At 40.1% G+C, this 17,550-nt stretch overlaps 1 protein-coding gene across 1 annotated transcript in view; it reads right to left on the reverse strand.

Annotated features, from left to right (window-relative positions):
• Nucleotides 1–1,468: 1,468 nt before the first annotated feature.
• The window catches only part of rnf19b (ring finger protein 19B), a 34,751-nt gene continuing 18,669 nt past the window's right edge, over nucleotides 1,469–17,550 (reverse strand). Inside the window, exons 2-9 of the mRNA XM_020938004.2 lie at nucleotides 14,779–14,978; nucleotides 11,166–11,310; nucleotides 9,471–9,633; nucleotides 5,359–5,473; nucleotides 4,881–5,021; nucleotides 4,485–4,674; nucleotides 3,897–4,028; nucleotides 1,469–3,059 (exon numbers count right to left, since the gene is read on the reverse strand). Of these exons, the coding sequence (XP_020793663.1) occupies nucleotides 2,639–3,059; nucleotides 3,897–4,028; nucleotides 4,485–4,674; nucleotides 4,881–5,021; nucleotides 5,359–5,473; nucleotides 9,471–9,633; nucleotides 11,166–11,310; nucleotides 14,779–14,978 (1,507 nt within the window). The 3' untranslated portion in view covers nucleotides 1,469–2,638. The remainder of the gene's footprint in view (nucleotides 3,060–3,896; nucleotides 4,029–4,484; nucleotides 4,675–4,880; nucleotides 5,022–5,358; nucleotides 5,474–9,470; nucleotides 9,634–11,165; nucleotides 11,311–14,778; nucleotides 14,979–17,550) is intronic.

Here is a 17,550-nt window from a genome sequence, read left to right on the forward strand (position 1 = left end):
TAGCTATTTTATATTTGTTATTTTTTTATATCTCACATCGGGAGAAGTAGGCGGATGGCGTTCCCCTGTGTACCACGCCCACTACACCCCTGTCTATCACCATGGAAACAACCGCAATACCAAGTTATACCAAGTCAGATTTGGCTTTAATGAGCGCTGGTTTCCTGGTCATTATCAAATCCCCTCTCTTCTTGTTTAAAGGTGCATTGCGTAACTTTTCTCGTGGAGGATTTGTCATATGCTTGTCTCCTTCAAGATGTTATTGCTTTGTCTGGAATGTTTCACAGTATGGCATTAAACCTTTCTACTTTCATGGAAACCAAACCTGTTTTTCTAGGTATTTTTGAACTTTAAAACCACCTATAATTGAGTAAATGTAAGGTAGAGTTGTTTAAAGTCATACTGTGGAACATTCCAGGCAGAGCAATGACATATCCATAACAAAACAAGCAGGTGACGGACTCCCAACCAAACCGAAAAGTTACGCAGTGCGGCTTTTAGAATCCATTGGTCCGTACAGTTCAAGTGCGCCTCATCCATCGTAACAACAGTCTCTGCTCATTCATGCAAACATGCTTGCAGCTAACACGTTTCCAAAGTCATTTTAAACCATAAATAGAAGAAAATAAGAAACTAAAGCTCGTATAAATCCACTTTCACACGTCTCAAATCCAAAACGATCCATTGTCTTCAACCATTTCTGTGCTTGGTGGCGATTCACCGTAAGTTACAAATTCTATAGTGGAAAATATGTACCTCTTTTTTTGCTTAAAGAGCCAAGGCATTTTTGCACCATGAAGTAAACTTAGAAACTTCAGAGGTAGAGGCCATTTTTTTGAGTAAACAATTGAAGTCGTCTTGTTTTTTTTTCCTAAATAAAGCAGTTCTTAAGCTTAAAAGGGGGAAGTAGACACTGCGGTGGGCGGGAGAGGGCACAGCAAAAACAAATGTCTACAGAATTTGTTCTAAAGTGCGTATGACAATTTGACAAAAACACAATTAAGATAATTATTTTTAAAGGTGCACTGTGTACCTTTTTGGTTTGTTTCTGCTTGTTTCTATGGATACGTCATTGCTCTGCTGCCTGGAATGTTCCACAGTATGACATTAAACAGCTCTACTTTATATTTATTCAATTACAGGTGGTTTTATAGCTCAAAAATAGCTAGAAAAACAGAAATTCTGATTGTGAACGGGGTCGTCTCTCCACAGATCTGACCTGTAACTTGGTCTAGTTTGGTATCCATGACGATATAAAGGGCCATACTGTGAAGCATTCAAGACAAAGCAATAAGATCTCCGTGGAGAAAAGCGTTTGACAGACCCAGAAAAGTTACACAGTGCACCTTAAGATTTTTAAAGTTTGGTCATTTTTAAGGTTTAAAATTTGACTTCTATAACAGATACCTCGCAAACACTCGCCAAACATCCTCTAATTTATACTGGAATATGATTTGACAAATAAAAATACAAGAAAAACCTTTATTTTGTTGAAATGTTAAATATCATTTGTATTTACAACAGGTATTATCCCAACAAATTAAGTCAAAATTAGAGTAAATCATTAGTAAAGTAAACCTGCCATGCGCACTTTAATGACTTGAAATAGGACTATTATGTAGATGTTTCAGATTTTAATATATTGAGCTCTATTCACGCTCACAGAACCGGAAGATGTTTGGAAACAAGTGGATGACGACTATCTTTGGGCTCTGTTGGCAATAGTTTCTCATCAAAATTTGGGAAAACTGAGACGGTTTTCTTCATCTAGATGTCATTGTATTCTTTCTTTTTTCCTTTTATAAATTGCTTATTAATTTGTGTGTTATAATTTGTCTAATTTAATAAAAAAGATGTCATTGTAGCTTTCCGTTATGCTCAGCGGATCAACAATTCCAACCAGCTGCCTGTAAGTGACATCGAAGATCCAATTAGAGTCACATCCTCAATGAAAAGCTTTGGCAGGTTGTGGAGACGCTGCTGCTGAATCCATGGTTTTATCACATGCCCAGTGTCAGGAACTACACCGGAAGTCGTCTAGCCTGGTTCATCAGCCGGTTTCTACGAAGTGAAAAACCTGACCTCGCAGCATTAGGATTCGTTCGCTCGACAGTAGGCGGGTACTTTTTTTAATTTAACCAATCGCTGCTATTTGGTATATTAAGCTTTTCCCAAATCCCGGAGGAAGAAGGGCAATAACGTTTTTCCCCTTGACAAAATTCACCAAACATTCTCTTTGTTCCAACTTTAAATCCTTGATCTCGGGAATCGTTGCCAACACAGAAAATATGGCTCATCGCTGACTGGCTGGTGCCTGAACTCACACTTCCAGGGTTCTTACAAAACCATCTAGTGTATTCTGATTCCTGACCTAGTTGCTGGAGAGAAATGAAATTGAGCGGAGGAGTCGCCATCTGCATGTTTCCAAACGTCTTCCAGTAAGCGTGAATAGAGCCTTTTGTCCCTCATTTAAATAGGTAGTTTCAGTTTTGTCTATTAAATGGCCTTTCTGAAATTAAATAAACTCCAAAACAAGCCACATAAGTTGAACAAAATTCACTTAAACTAGTAAAAACTTATAACGGAATTCAGGTAATTTTTCTTTCTGTAGACATGGGTTTTTGCGTGTGCGGCCTCCTCACACGTACAGGATCACGTTGTCGGGACAGTGCTGAAGGCTTTCCGTGGGGGGGTGCGTGGCGCGGCAGGACGGGGGGCAGGTTTTGGGTTTGGGCGAATCGCAGTCATCAGAGGTCAGTTCGGCGATATCGTCCGACTGCGTGTCTGACATTTCCAGATCGCTCCGGATGCTTTCGGGTTGGGCCAGGGTCACGTCTCTGAGCCCGTCCCTGAGCGAGGCTCCGGGGGACAGGCTCAGAGCTCCCCCCCGCCGAGAGCTGCAGTCCTGGGGCTCGTCCCGGGCGGAGGGCGGGTGCGGGCGTGTGGAGGTCTGAGGGGCGGAGGAGGCGGCCGGAGGGGTCAGGTCCTCTTCGCTGGTTAGACACAAGTGACTCGGTTTGGTCTCGATGTCCACCTGGATCTCGAGGTTTGTGCACTCCCTACAGACGGAGAGAGGGAGGGAGGGAGATGGAGAGAGCGAAATAAAGGGAGCAAGACAAGGGGGAAGAAGGAGGGAGAGGGAGGATGAGAGAAAGAGGGGGAGATAGAGAATTTAATAAAGCGTCACAGGTATCTGCAAGATAAAGTTAATGCTTTAGGCTGCACTCACACCTCACACTAGGACTTTAGAATCATGCCATGCTCAAGCACAATTGCTGTGGGTTCTATGGTCCACACACACACCTGCACAACTGAACCAGGTCACGGCCGATGTCGTCATTACACAACGCTGTTTGTTTACATGTGCTAACGCTTTTAGCAGAGAAAATAAGTCCAGCGACAGAAATATCTATAAAATAGTGAAGCAGATGTGTCTCCTCTTACAATATACGCTCCTCCGTGAGTATATGAATATAAAAACAGCGCGGAGCAGTGATGACAGATGGAGACAAGAGGCAGCTAAACTTCTGTCTGTCACAGTCCTTACTGAAGGTCAGTGCAGATTCACTGTGTGTTTGGGAACGGATTTTATTCAGTGTTTTCCTCGTATGAGTAACATCTGCGCACCTATCAGGGCTTGCATAGTAAAGTCGTGTGTTTGTGTACATGAGAAACTGTGCCGTGCTTTGGCCCACCTCCTGCAACTGAGCCAAAGTCCCAACCGTGCTGTGCCTCACCACGTTTTGACTGTGCTCACACTGGACAAATGTACCACGCTTCAGAGGCAATCCATGCTTGGGCACGGTTCTAAAGTCTTAGTGTGAGCGCACCTTTAATGTAATTTTAATACAAACTTAATAATAGTAATAATAGTAATATAATGTGTGTGGTGTTACCTGTCGGGCAGCGTGTAGGAGGAGATGATGGACCCGGCCATGCCCCTGGTGCTGGCACAGTCGCTGCCAGCGCCCAGGCTCCCGGTCTCCCTCTGGGGCTGTTCCTTCAGCTCCCCGGCCTGGACCTCCAGCCTGTTGGAAATTACACATTTTTTATCATCGTATTTTACTTTGAAACACTTTGTGACCAGCCCTGCCAGCAAGTTCACAGACTGTTGAGAATCTGTCTTGTTCAGGACGTGTGGATGCCTCCTGCTTTTCTCTCAACTGGATTTAACTTCAGTCTGATTTTTTTGGTGTGATCTGCTGCCGAATTTGTGGTTATATGTGTATGGAAAGGATTATATAATTAAAGTTTACATTTATCAAATTTGAAAACATTAAACATAAATTGAACTAAACAGAAATTCACAAAACCTTTGAGACACAACATCCAAAGAATTAATTACAACTTGGGACTTAACCCAGAACTAAACCAAGACCAAATCAGGACTAAACCAGGTCTAAACTGAACTCACATCATGTGGTTGCACCTACTTGAATAAATCAGCTTTACAACATCAGTACCACCAGTGTATGTGTGCGTACCTGCTGTATTTGCCGGTGCGTGTGCCGAGAGCGCCCCCTGCCAGCGTGTTGAAGTGCGGCGTCTCACTGAGGGCTCCGGGGGCCACGGACACGGCCTCGCTCGGGCTTGTGGTGCTCAGACCGCTCACTGCTCCGTCCAGGCTGCTCTCGCCCAGACTGGGAGACTTCAGGGCCCTCCACGCATCTGCCACTGAACACGGACAAATGTCACTCAAAGGGCCCATGTTACACTGTTTTCTGAGCTTTATTATAACGTTGTTTCCTCATCACACCTCATCAGTGTAAGTGTGAGTACTTTAGAAATCATTGACTTATTGCATAAACATTTTTGCTGAAAAAAACAGTATTGGTAGGCTCATAGATATTCTAGTTCAGCAGTACTCTCTGTATCCTGACCTGTGATTGGTCCGTCGTCTTCGTCAAAGTCGATCCGGACGCCCCGCCCCTTCCCTCGGCTCACCCCACAGCCCCCGCCTCGGCACAGGGAGATGGGCACCACCCCGTACACATACGCCAACATGATCGGGACCCCAATTCCTGCGCACAAAGAAGGGAAACAAGGTTCAAAACACAGTAAAGATTAAAGGAAAGAACTGTATAATTTACACACAAATAATGTTGATAACCTGAATCCTCAAACTTTGTAAGTGATCATTTTGGTAACTAACATCTATACCAGGCATCTCCAACCTTTTTCTTTCTGTGAGCTATTTTGTGTAAAACGAAAATGCCAGAGAGCGTCTAATTTTAGGGCGAGGACTTTTGAATTTCTACACTCCAAATAAGACAGTGATTCTCTTTTCTTTCTATTTTTCATGTATTCCTCTTGTTGATTAAAGTTGATCAGCTGGTCTGTTCTGGAGCAGAGACGTACCCACACTGACGGCGGCGATGACCGGGGCTGTGATGATGGACAGGGCCACGCCTCCTGTGATCGCCAGGTTTCTGCGGTGACGGGACGATTTCTTCAGTTCGTAATGAGCGTGGATCTACACAGAGAACGAGAGAAAAGAGTTTTTGCATGAACTCCAGTGCAGGTGTAGTTTTGAGGGTCAGATACAAAGAGATAAATAATAGTTTTGAATAATAGTTTTTAGTCAAATAATCGATCAGCAGGACAAGTCTTTAGGCGACCAAGAAATCCTTTAGTCCAGGGGAGTCAAACTCAAATTCACGGGCCAAAATTAAAAACTGGGACTAAGTCGTGGGCCAAACTAAATATTTACTGAAAAATTTCAACAACATCTGCATGTTTTTTCTTCTTTTGAGAGATATGTAATGTTAAACCTTTTCTTATTAAAATAAATGTTTAATAATAGTTTGCTTAAACATTGAATCCAAAATCCAGAAACATTTTAAATAAATAATGGCTCTATAGTCTATCTGTAGCCGGCGGGCAGCTCTAAAACATATTAGATATGATCTCACGGGCCTGAGTTTGACATGTCTGCTTTAGTCGAACCACAGCCCTAAACACAATGATGGTTATATAATCCTATAGGGCCACTACTAAACTCACACTCTGGCACAGACAAGGTTAGTAAAGAGCAGACCTGGGCATTGTCCAGCTCTGGGGCCACATATGGCTCTTTGGTTGACTCTGACCGGCCTGTTTGAGCTCGTTTGGAATTACAAAATAAACATATTTTATAATTTTACCTCATGCATGGCCTAAAACTGCATTACTTTTATTTTAGAGGTGTTTCTTTAGTGACATTTTTTGTAAGGCAACCTCATTTTTTCATTGCTTAGTCATAACATAAACTCCGGCTTGTCAAAACAATGATATTTACTGCTTTTTATAAAGAAATACAATTAATATTTTGCAGAATTCAGTTAAGCATTTTGATCCATAATATTGTCAGTTTCTCACATTGCCCCATGGAAAAAAATAATTGCCCACCCGTGGTAAAGAGCCTTGCCTCACTCTTTTTTGATAAGGTCTGGCTGTATTGTTTTTAAAGGTGCACTCCGCAACTTTTCTGCTTTTCCTGCTGCTCAAAAATACAATAATTCCTTCTGTGAATGAGGGCGACTCTCCACAGATCTCAACTGTAATGTAACGTCTGTGTCTTTTATTTTATGTATTTATTTATTTATTGTTTTAATCTATTTTTGTAGTACTTCTTTTATGTACTGATTTTATTGTTTTTGTTCATTTATTTTATTATTATTATTTAATTTATTGTTAATTGATTCTATTAGTTTCCTCTTGGTTGAAACATAATTCTGCTGATTTTTTATTTTTTATTTTTTTTTCAAGAGTTAAATGTTTTACATTGCTATGTGAAGCCCTTTGGAAATTGTTTTATTTATAAAATGTGCTATACAAATAAAGTTGGATTGGATTGGTAGTGCTGTAACCTGCTTGTCTCCCTCATGATCTAATGATTGATCTGATCTGATTTAATCTGTACTGTGGAACATTCTGGACAAAACAAGAACATTTCCACGGAGCTAAGCAGGTGACGGATTCCACTAGAAATGTTACGCAGTGCGCCTTAAACTAAAACAGGTCAAAACTCGTCTTTAAAAACAGAAAAGCAGATCCTGGCTCCGGTCCATGTGACAGTTTTAAAGTATTAATCACTGATTGAGAACAACAGATCCTTTGAACATTTGGGGAGATTTGGACTAACGCAGACAAACAGTGAGTGGGCCGCCGTCTGAATCAGAGGCTCAAGGAAAACCACACAGACAAAAATCAAACAATAAACACAACAACAGCCAAATGAATAGTGCAGTATCGACACTGACCAGCAGAGGGCACCACCATGTACTGAATTTTATAATGAAGTAAATATTTGACTGATTTTTTTGCTTTTGATTTCACAAAACACAAACAAAAACAAGTGTAAAGAGAACAAAAAACATGAAAATGGTTTTGCTTTGCCTTGAATGTTCCATAGTCAAATATTAATCTTATCTATCATGTATGGATTGAATTACAGGTGTTTTTACGATTCAGAAAGTTCTTTCAAAACATACACACATTTTACATCATAAAAGTTTTAAAATTGTTATTATTATTATCGTTGTATTTTATTTAAATTATGCATAATTTCAAAGGGTAAACACACTCGCACTCTCAGTTTGAACCATTTTAAACAAAGCCGTGGTCATTTTTTGTCGTATAAACAAATTGTAAAATCCTTCCTATGACCTCTTGTATAAAGCTGATATTTTATATTTTATTTATTACTTAATTTTTGATTTTATTTAGATTTTTACTAGGGCTGGGCAAAAATTTAATCGTGATTAATCGCATGAGTTCGAGCGATTAATCGTGATTAATCACATGTTATACACAAAACCAATTAATGAATTAAAAAGTAGAGTATAGCGCTCTTTTATTGGAAATGTAAATGAAAGAGCCAAACATTTGTTGTGCAAACAGCATTTCTTTCACAGGGAAACCCTCAGAGCCTTCAAGGTATTCAGGGAAGGCTCAAGAAAAAATACTGAATGGACGTTTGTACTGTTGTAATATATTTATTGAATATTTTTTATGCTGTGAGTAATGAACACTACACTAGTAATAATTTCTAGATCAGTGTTATAAACTTGGACTGATATTTCTTAGGAAACAAAGGGTTAATATAATGGAATGGAAATGGACCAATCACAGTTTTTCTTCCAATGGTATCTGGGTGAATCAGTTACTCCAGCACTGAACTAAAGACTAAGCTCAGCTCAGAGCGCACAACTGGTCCGGCCAGAGCCGCGGCTGAACCCGCGGCTGAACCGCGGCTGGGCCCGCGGCTCGCGGAGGCTCGGGCACGTTGCATCTCACGTGGTCAGAAAAAAAGTGAAAAAAGTGTCAAGAAAAGACGTCAAACTTAAAGAAACGCTCTCGGTGGACTTTTTCAAAATAAAAGCCAGTGAGAAACAGACGTTTACAATAAAATAAATAAATAAATAAATAATAAAAACTGCGTTAACGGCGTTAAAATAATTGTCGGCGTTAATGACTTAATTAGTTAACGCAAAGTTAAGGCGTTAACGTGCCCAGCCCTAATTTTTACATATACATTTATATATTTATGCCTTATTTGACACCTGTCTCTTGCTATTTTTATTGCTACTTATTTAGAATTTATTATGGTTAGGGCTGGGTATCATTAACAAGTTGCCGATACGATACACACCTTGTGTTCCCTTGTGGATCAATAAAGTTGTTTAAGTCTAAAAGAGACAGTGTTTTGAACGGCTCTTTTAAATGAACAGATCCAAAAGATTCGGATCCCATAAAAGAGCCAAAAGTCCCATTACTATCATTTTCTCAGGTAATAACTAATACAGAATTTACTGAAGCAACTACTTTTTGTCCAATCATCAGACTTTTACTAAGAATAACGCAAAACCAACATGATCCTAGACACAGGATTCTTTGTGATGGTGCACTTTCAAGAGGGACAAAAGCCAAATAGCAGGAAGAAATTGGAAAACTATAAAGCAATAACAGCTGGACATTACACCTAGTATATTTCCATTTCCTGTTATCACTGTTATAAATAAACTTCAAGAGAAAAATGCAGAACCAAAACTGGATTAGCCCTTATCTCAGTATGATAAAGGTAAAGTAGCTCATGTTTTATGAACTCCTACAAAGATACTGAAGTGTAAACTGTAAACTATTAGTGAAAGACAGATTTGAAGTCCTTCCATGGAAAGTTGAAGAGCCCATATTATGCTACTTTCTGCTTGGTTATAAAGCCGTTTCCGCATCAAAAACATGCCTGGAGTTGTGTTTTGGTTCATTCACGCATGACATAACACAACTCCAGGTATGTTTTGAGGAGGAAACACCATTATAACAAGGATTAAAGCTCACAACAATCAATTTCAATCAATCAAAACAATCAACAATCAATACAGGATCATTAAGAAGAAAGCTCAAACTCAAAACTAAGCGGTATAAGTTTTGTGTCATATTCTTGTGTGTAGATTTGTTATTGAACCTGTTCTAAAGTCCATGTGGCTCACCTTTCTCCCCACGTAAACGGGGATGCCGATGACCATGGCGGGAACGGCGATCCCGGCGATGAGCGTGATCCCGACCGGAGCGCCGATCAGGGTTCCCAACTGCCACAGGATCTTCTTCTTCCTGCTCCAAGGCTTCTTCCCCCAAAACGTGCACCCGGACGGACTGTAGGGGGCGCAAGAGAGAGAGTGATGTTAGAAAAGTTAACAGCAGATGGATTTGTTAATTTACCGAGTTGCTTACACATTTAAAACGCTATACATTTTGCCTGAAGTTGGGTCATTTTATCCCTGAAAACCCATCTCTTTAAAACCACCTTTTATTAACTGTCTTATTTCTTTTGTTCACCTTTGTCTCTTCAGGTCAAGTGTCTGAGTATCTTGAGAAGTGCGATACAAGTGTTCTGAATTTAACATAAAACGCACAAACACAAACATTTTCTTTGAGCCCTTTGTGCATGATTTGAATGGATTTTTTTCAATGAATGAATCACAACTAAGTATAGAGATGAGGGGGTAGGTGAAAACAGACATTTTCTGAGCACTGAGTTTTGATTGCAGGAAAATACAGAGTTTAAAATACAACCCCGAATAACCTGATGATGACTGAACACTATTTTAATTCATTAAAAATAATCTTGCGTAATAAATCTTTATGTTTTTAAGTGTAACTAAACACTAAATCCACTTTCTTCACTACTTAACTGAATATGGGGTTTGAATAGGCTCTTCAATGGTCTCAGTGCAACTTGAAGTACTTGGTAACATCACACAGAACTGCCAGTCAGGTGTTTCTGATACAAAAACCTGGCTACGAGGGCGGAGTTTGTGGTGTGGATACCTGTTGGACCAATCACACTGTTCCTTATCCACTGTAAAATCTAATAAGTAGACGTTACTTGAAAAACATCTAGGAAACCGATTGCCTAAAGTGGACTGTGAATCTAAAGTGTAGAGTACAGTAAGTTCATCTTTTTCATCTAACTAGGCATAACAAGTGTACTTTAGTTCATTCATAGAACTCATGTTATGAAACGAATCAGCCAGTTCCTCAAATCTGAAATATGTAGTAACCTGTACTTTAAGAGTAAGTTACAAAACCGATTACCTTGAACTGAACAAGTAAATGTGACTTACATCCCCAAGTAAGAGTAAAAACAGGTTCTATTCTGCAATAATACAATTTAGATTTACATCAGGTGCACAAGGATTTGAATTAGTCTTTGAAAAAACTTAGCAAAACACATCGTAACATGTGTAATAATAAAATAATATAGTATAGCTCGGTCATTCCATGTAATTCAAACAAGGCCCCGCACTTTGGTCTCAAAAAGTGCTGGGAGAAACAAAACAGGAGTACAGGTGTAATCTAGAACAGACTGAATGAACAGAGGGAGGATATAGAGACAGCCCTGGGAGGATTCGGGAATAATAGATCCATGGGAATGAGTGGCGGCTGTAGGAAAAACAGGGAGGATGCAAAAGGTGGACCGGAACACACTGGAAAATGGAGCAGGACTCTTGACAATAACACGTCCCTGTTGAAGTTGCTTGTCTCATTTAAGTCGACCTTAGTCTAATTGACAAGTAATGCGCTTTTTTCGCCCTGAAAGTAACTGTTACTTTACCACAATCATTAAGATGCACAAATTCATAGCTGTGAGTAAAGTTTACAGATACAGAGGTTGTGTAGTTCACCTGAGGTAGTGCAGGTCAGAGATCTCCTTCATACAGAGCCAGCAGAACTCACAGCCGCAGACGGCGCAGGTCATGTGATTACAGCTGCCGTCATTCATTTTGATGATGTAGGCGCCGCAGCGAGGGCACGGCTTGATGTCATCAGCTGGAGACGAGAGATGAGAGAAAGACATGTCAACAACGTCATCACACTCCTCTTCAGAAATGTTTTTATTGTATTGTTTAGTTCTTTTTTTGTTTTGGATTGAAACATTATGAACACAGTGGCACATGGAAGAATAAATGTATTTTTTTTGTTGTTGTTTTTTGTTTTGTTTTTTTGGAATCTGAAAAAAATATAAATTGAAAATAAATAAATAAAATACACATTTAATAAGAATAAAAATAAAATAAAAAATAATAAAATAAAAATGTTATAAGAATAAAATAAAATTTAAATAAAAAATAAACATAAAAAATAATACAATACACATTTAATAACACTAAAATAAAAAAATACAAATAAATAAATCCATACAAATCAAAATAAAAAAAATACAATCATCATTTAATAACATTAAAATAAATAAATAAAAATAAAAATGAAAAATGAAATTTAAAATAAAAATTAAAATAAACATTTATTCTTACACCTTCTTTTTACTTAAAACAGGATACAACTTAAACACAGGTTTTGAGCTTGGGGTTACGTGTAAAGTGGATGTGTTGAATAATTTTGTCATCAGAATACTCTACCTCGGAGAAAACCGTTTCTAAGAATATTGTAGTGACATTTAAAGCTGCTGCAGACGGAGCACAAAGAGCTGTTGTCATGACAAAAAGAACAAGAAAATACACAGGGTAAGAAAAGAAGGTAAAAATAGATCTTTGTGCTTCGCTGGTCCAGGTTTTCCCTGTGGTGTCTCTGGTAAAGCGAAGTGAGACGAGCTGAGCTGACAGACGACAGGAGAAAGACGGAGAGAGAAAGAGAGGAGGAGAAGAGAGAGGAAGAGAAGGAGAGAGGGAGAGAAGAAGAGAGACCAGAGAGGGAGAGGAGAAGACAGGAAGAGAGAGAAACAGGAGAAGAGAGAGAAAGAGAGAGAGAGAGACAAGAGAGGGAGAGGGGGATGGATGAGAAAGAGAGAGGGAGAGGAGAAGAGAGAGGCAGAGAGAGAACGAGAGAGGTAGAGAAGACAGAGGAAGAGAGAGAAAGAGGAGAAGGGAGAGGAAGAGAAGGAGAGAGAACAAGAAATGGAGGGGGGATGGACAAGAAAGAGAGAGGGAGAGGAGAAGAGAGAGAACAAGAGAGGAAGGGGTGATGGATGTGAAAAAGACAGAGAGGAGAAAGAACAAGAGAGGGAGAGGAGAAGAGAGAGACAGAGAGGGAGAGAAAGAAAGAGAGAGGAAGAGAGAGAAAAAGAGAAAGCGGAGAAGAGAAAGGAGGAGAGGGAAGAGTGGGAGAAAAAGAAAGAGAGAGGGAGAGAGACAGAGAGAGGGAGAGGAGAAGAAAGAGAACAAGAGAGGAAGAGGGGGTGGATGTGAAAAAGAAGGAGAGGAGAAGAGGGGGAACAAGAGAGGGAGAGAAAGAAAGAAAGAGAGAGGAAGAAGAGAGCGAGGAGGAGAGACAGAGAAAGAGGAGAAGAGAAAGGAAGAGAGGGAGAAAGAGAAAGGGAGAGAGACAGAGAGAGGGAGAGGAGAAGAGAGAAAACAAGAGAGGGAGAGGGGGGTGGATGAGAAAGGGACAGACAGAAAGAATGAGGGAGTCAGGAGAGAGTAAGATGGCAAGAGAAAGTGATAGAGAGAAAAGAAGGAGTCAGAGGGAGAGATGGAGAGATGAGAAAGATAAGTGGCGAGAGGGGGAGAGACAGAGACAGTGAGAAAGGGGGAAGGTGGAGAGACAAAGAAGAAGAGGGATGAAGGGTGAGAGAGAAGAAAGTAGAAAGAGACAGAAATGGGGTCAGAAAAAGCAGAAGAAGACTGGGAGAGAGAAGAAGAGAGACAAGAGAACGAGAGAGAGAGAGAGAGAGAGAGAGAGAGAGAGACACCGTGAGAGTAAAAATAAAAGAGAAGAAGAGTGAAGCGTGTGCGACGTGCTGGGGCTGTTTCAGACTGAAGTCAATAGGAATAATCCATAGAACTTTAAACTAAAGCTCTGTCCGTACAAACAGCCAAAGCTCTGCCCTTTATTGTATCGACAGAATCACATTATTAAGACGCATATCAAGCTGTGGAGACATTTAGATAAGAAAGTAAAAGGTCTAACATTACACAAAACTGACTCATACCTGGAGCTGTTTTTCTTCCACCTGCTCTGTTCCAACTTATGATGTCATGAAGAGGTAGTTTTAAAGTTCACAGCTACTTTTACTGTATTTTTTGTACTATAAGTCACATTTTTTTCATGGTTTGGGTGTTTCCTGCAAGTTATTCTCAGGTGCGACTTATAATTTCACATGTTATTTTCACACTGAAGCCACAAGACGGAGCTCTAGTCTTGTGTGTCAGTATCTGCTGCTCCTATTAGTCCTGTACCTCTGTCACTTCGCTCTACTGCGCATGTCTCCTGCAGAAAGAGCCTCTGTCCTGTCTGCATCGTGTCAGTGTCTTGTAGGATTTCAGCAGATTTCAGGCTCTCCAGGGGGCGGGGATAGGTGTGTCGATCAGGAATGAGTGGATGTCTGACTATTGAAGCTTGAGACATTTTTTCTCGTCATTTATACATACGGGTCATCGAGACGAGTTCCCCTCATTAATGTTCAGCATCAGTGTTTAGCATCATAACTTTTTTATCACACGGCAATAAACTGTTAGTCGTATTCTGCAGATTACAACTGATTACAAAAGTAGTGAAATATGCAGCCGAAAATGGTAATCGAGCAGAAGAAAGAAAGTTTGGAGTGAGCGAGAAACTTGTGAGGGACTGGTGAACAGCAAAGGATACTCGAACTGTAATGAAGAAAATAAAAAAAGCTCATCGTGGGCCGAAAGCTAGATTTTACCTAGAGCTGGCGAAGTTGCACAAAAGACAGGTCATTTCAAGATGATTTTGAGATGATGATTATTTCATTTCTGATTTTAAAATAAATTTCCCCCTAAAAAATGCAATTTATAGTCCAGTGTGACTTATATATGTTTTTTCTTCTTCATTGTGCATTTTTTGGCTGGTGTGACTTAGACTCTGGAGTGACTTATAGTCCGGAAAATACGGTAATTTGTGTTAAGTAGAGATTGGAAATTCCACATCTGAAATGGTCCAAATGATTCTAATGAAGGTGTATAGAGTTTAAAAACACAGTGGAGCACTTTCTGTATTACCATAACCATAACATCACAAGGTGGAACAAAGTGTTTTCTGTCTGAGAGAAGAACTCAGCCTAAATATGCAGGATTGATGTGTTAAACAACAATTCTGGGTCATTTCAGCCGTGAAATTTCTAGTCTCTACTAAACAAAAGGCCAAAACAAAGATCAGATTAAAGCCTGACTTGAGTAACAGAGCTTCAGACAGAGCGGTGCTTCCAGTTAGCTTCACACAATAGACTATAATTCAGATCTTAGTAGTTATTTTGTTCTCTTTGATTTTGTGTTTATCTTCTGCGTGTTTACTGATTCGACAGAGTGTGTTGTGTCTCACCGGGCCCCTGTTCCTGGGTGTAGCTGGGGGAGTGGTTGCTGTGCGTGTGAAGAGACTGCGCCCTCTGCTGGCGGGCGGAGTCACAGGTCTGGTTTGGGTGCCAGGCCTGTTTACAGTGGTAACAGAACTCGGCTCCGCAGCCCTCTCTGCGGCACACGAGCCTCGGACAGCTCGCACACCCGGACGCGATCACCGCAAACCTGAAACACACAGACAAACAACCTGTAAAGCTCCTGTAACACAATTATGTTTATGTGAGCAGGTCAGTTCATTGTCCGATAATCAGGAAGTGTGTGTTGGCATGCTAATCGTCACCGCAAAACTCCGCTCTGGTCTCTGAAAGCTGCGAAAAGTAATTCTGAACTCATTGTGGTGAATAATTAGGATGTTTAGAAAGCAAACGGTAAGTGAAGAATAACTTTGTGATGTTATTGCTTTGTCTGGAATGTTTCAAACCTTTCTACCTTCATGGAGACCAAACTCGCCAAGTTACAGGTCAGATCTGTGGAGAGGCGACCCCGCTCAGTCCGAATGTCTGTTTTTCTAGGTATTTTTGAGCTATAAAACCACCTGTGATTGAGTAAATGTAATGTAGAGCTGTTTATAGAGTCATTAAAAACCCTCTCGAAGCTTTACTCTGCCCCTAAGCAAAATCTGAAAAATCCTCCAGAGTGAGCAGGGCCTGGCGGGTTGGGGAGGGTGGGTGTGAGGTGGGCTCTGGAGCGATAATTGACACCCGACCGACACCAACAACAATCCAACTCTGTGCGAACCGATGCGCTCTGTACTTTGAAACAGAGCGGACATTTGTGCTCGGATCACGCCGTTTCCCTTTTCCCCAAACACGGCGGGACATGGTGGTGCCCGGCGGTGCCAGGTAGGGGCGGGGCTGAGAGGCACAGACGCCAGTGGCTGTTCTTGTCACATAATAACCTGCATCTGACTCACTGGCGACGTTAGTCCAACCTGAAAATTCTGTACTGGCTGTAGTTGATCATAAAGAGGCCGTTACAGACACGACTTTGGAATGTGTGTATCATTCGTTCACTTGTTTTTTTATATAAAAACAAAAATAAGAATATGAAAAAAAAAAAACATATTTTCTTCATTATTTGTCTCCAAAACCAAAATGAAAAAATGGATAATGATAAATTTTTTCAGTTTTCGATTTTGTGTTTAAAAGAATAATGGAAAAAACAGATAATAGACTGAACAAGGACTAAACCAGTACCGAATCAGGACTAAACCGTTTTCAATCCTGGTGTGTTCCTGGTCTGGTCTGGGTCTCAGTCCTGGTCTGGTTCCGGTCTGGTCCCTGATCTCGGAAACGGCCATTATTTGTTTTTTCCATTAATCATTTAAACACAAAACTGAAAACTGAAAAAACAAATTGTTATACGTTTTTCCATTTTGGAGACAAATAATGAAGAGAATAGTTGTTTTTTCGTTTTCTTATTTTTGGTTTTATAATTGAAAAACAAATTAACGAATGATACACGTATTCTTTGGACCCAAGTCAGATTTTTAACAAATATGAACTAAAATAAGAAAAAATAGAAAAAAAGTGATTTTGGTGTTTAGTGACCCTTTAATGTTTAATGTTATACTGTGGAACATTCCAAGCAGAGCAATGACATAGCCATCGAAACAAGCAGGTACATACTGCAACTTTAACTAGTCGTTTCTCATGTTTTTAAGGCAGTAAAAATCTGGTGCAGCGTCTTTCAGTTAAAATACAATGTTTTGTGGTCTCATTCTTTGTTGTCTTGTGGGTTTGTCAATACAACATCAAGGTTTGTGTGTCAGGATGAACCAAACAAGTGACTAAACAAGGTCAGTGGTCTAAACGGTCTAAATGAGTTTTAAAACCAGGCCGCTTTTAAAAATGAGAAAAAGTCCCAAGAGGCCAATCAATACAGGATAAAGAAACTGAAATAAAGCTGTGCACTTACAATTACTAGAATCATTTGGATAATTTCAGCCCTGGATTACCGGTCTCTATCTATCCATTTAGACTTGAAGCACGCCCTCCACAGTTTGAGAAACACTAGAGCAGTCAATAAAAGCCTGCGTGGGTCAGAGCTCTGTAACGTGTCCTGTAATGGTCAGTGGAAGATAATTCGATCAGTGCAGTGAAAGGTTTTGGGGCAGAGCAGAAAGAGCTGGATGAGATCAGTCAATGAGGATTTGATGTCTTGAATTTGAGACTTCGGAACGGCGTCTAATCGGGTTAAATATGAATTAACAGAGAAATGGGACTTGTATATTTTATGATGCAGTCTCTGGTCTGCAGACGTTGCGAAGAGAGGGCGAGACGATATTGTAATTTAATCGATATTACTATTTAAAGGTCCATTATTACGCAAAATGGACTCTTTGTATGAGCTTTAAGTCATGTTATAAAGCTGTTAACTTCTCAAAAACAGACCTGGAGTTGTGTTTTGTTTCATTCACACATTCACATCTGTCTACATCTCCAAAGCTCAAAATGCTCTCTTCCACCTTGTGATGTCATGAAGCGATAGTTTTCAAGTGAACAGCTACATTTAATCTTTAGTTCAGTAGAGATTGGCAATTCCAGGGCTGAAATTATCCAAATGGTCCTAGTGAAGGTGTATGGAGCTTAAAAACACAGTGGAGCACTTCCTGTATTACCACATGACATCTCAAGGTGGAACAGAGTGTTTTTTGTTTGAGAGAAGTTGCAGTTTGTTAAACAAGTGTGAATGAAACAAAACACAACTCCAGGTCTGATTGTGATGAGGGAACAAC

Source organism: Boleophthalmus pectinirostris, unplaced genomic scaffold (genome assembly GCF_026225935.1).
Source record: "Boleophthalmus pectinirostris isolate CB_2022bp ecotype Guang Dong unplaced genomic scaffold, ASM2622593v1 HiC_scaffold_21, whole genome shotgun sequence".
Taxonomy (NCBI): Eukaryota; Metazoa; Chordata; class Actinopteri; order Gobiiformes; family Gobiidae; genus Boleophthalmus; species Boleophthalmus pectinirostris.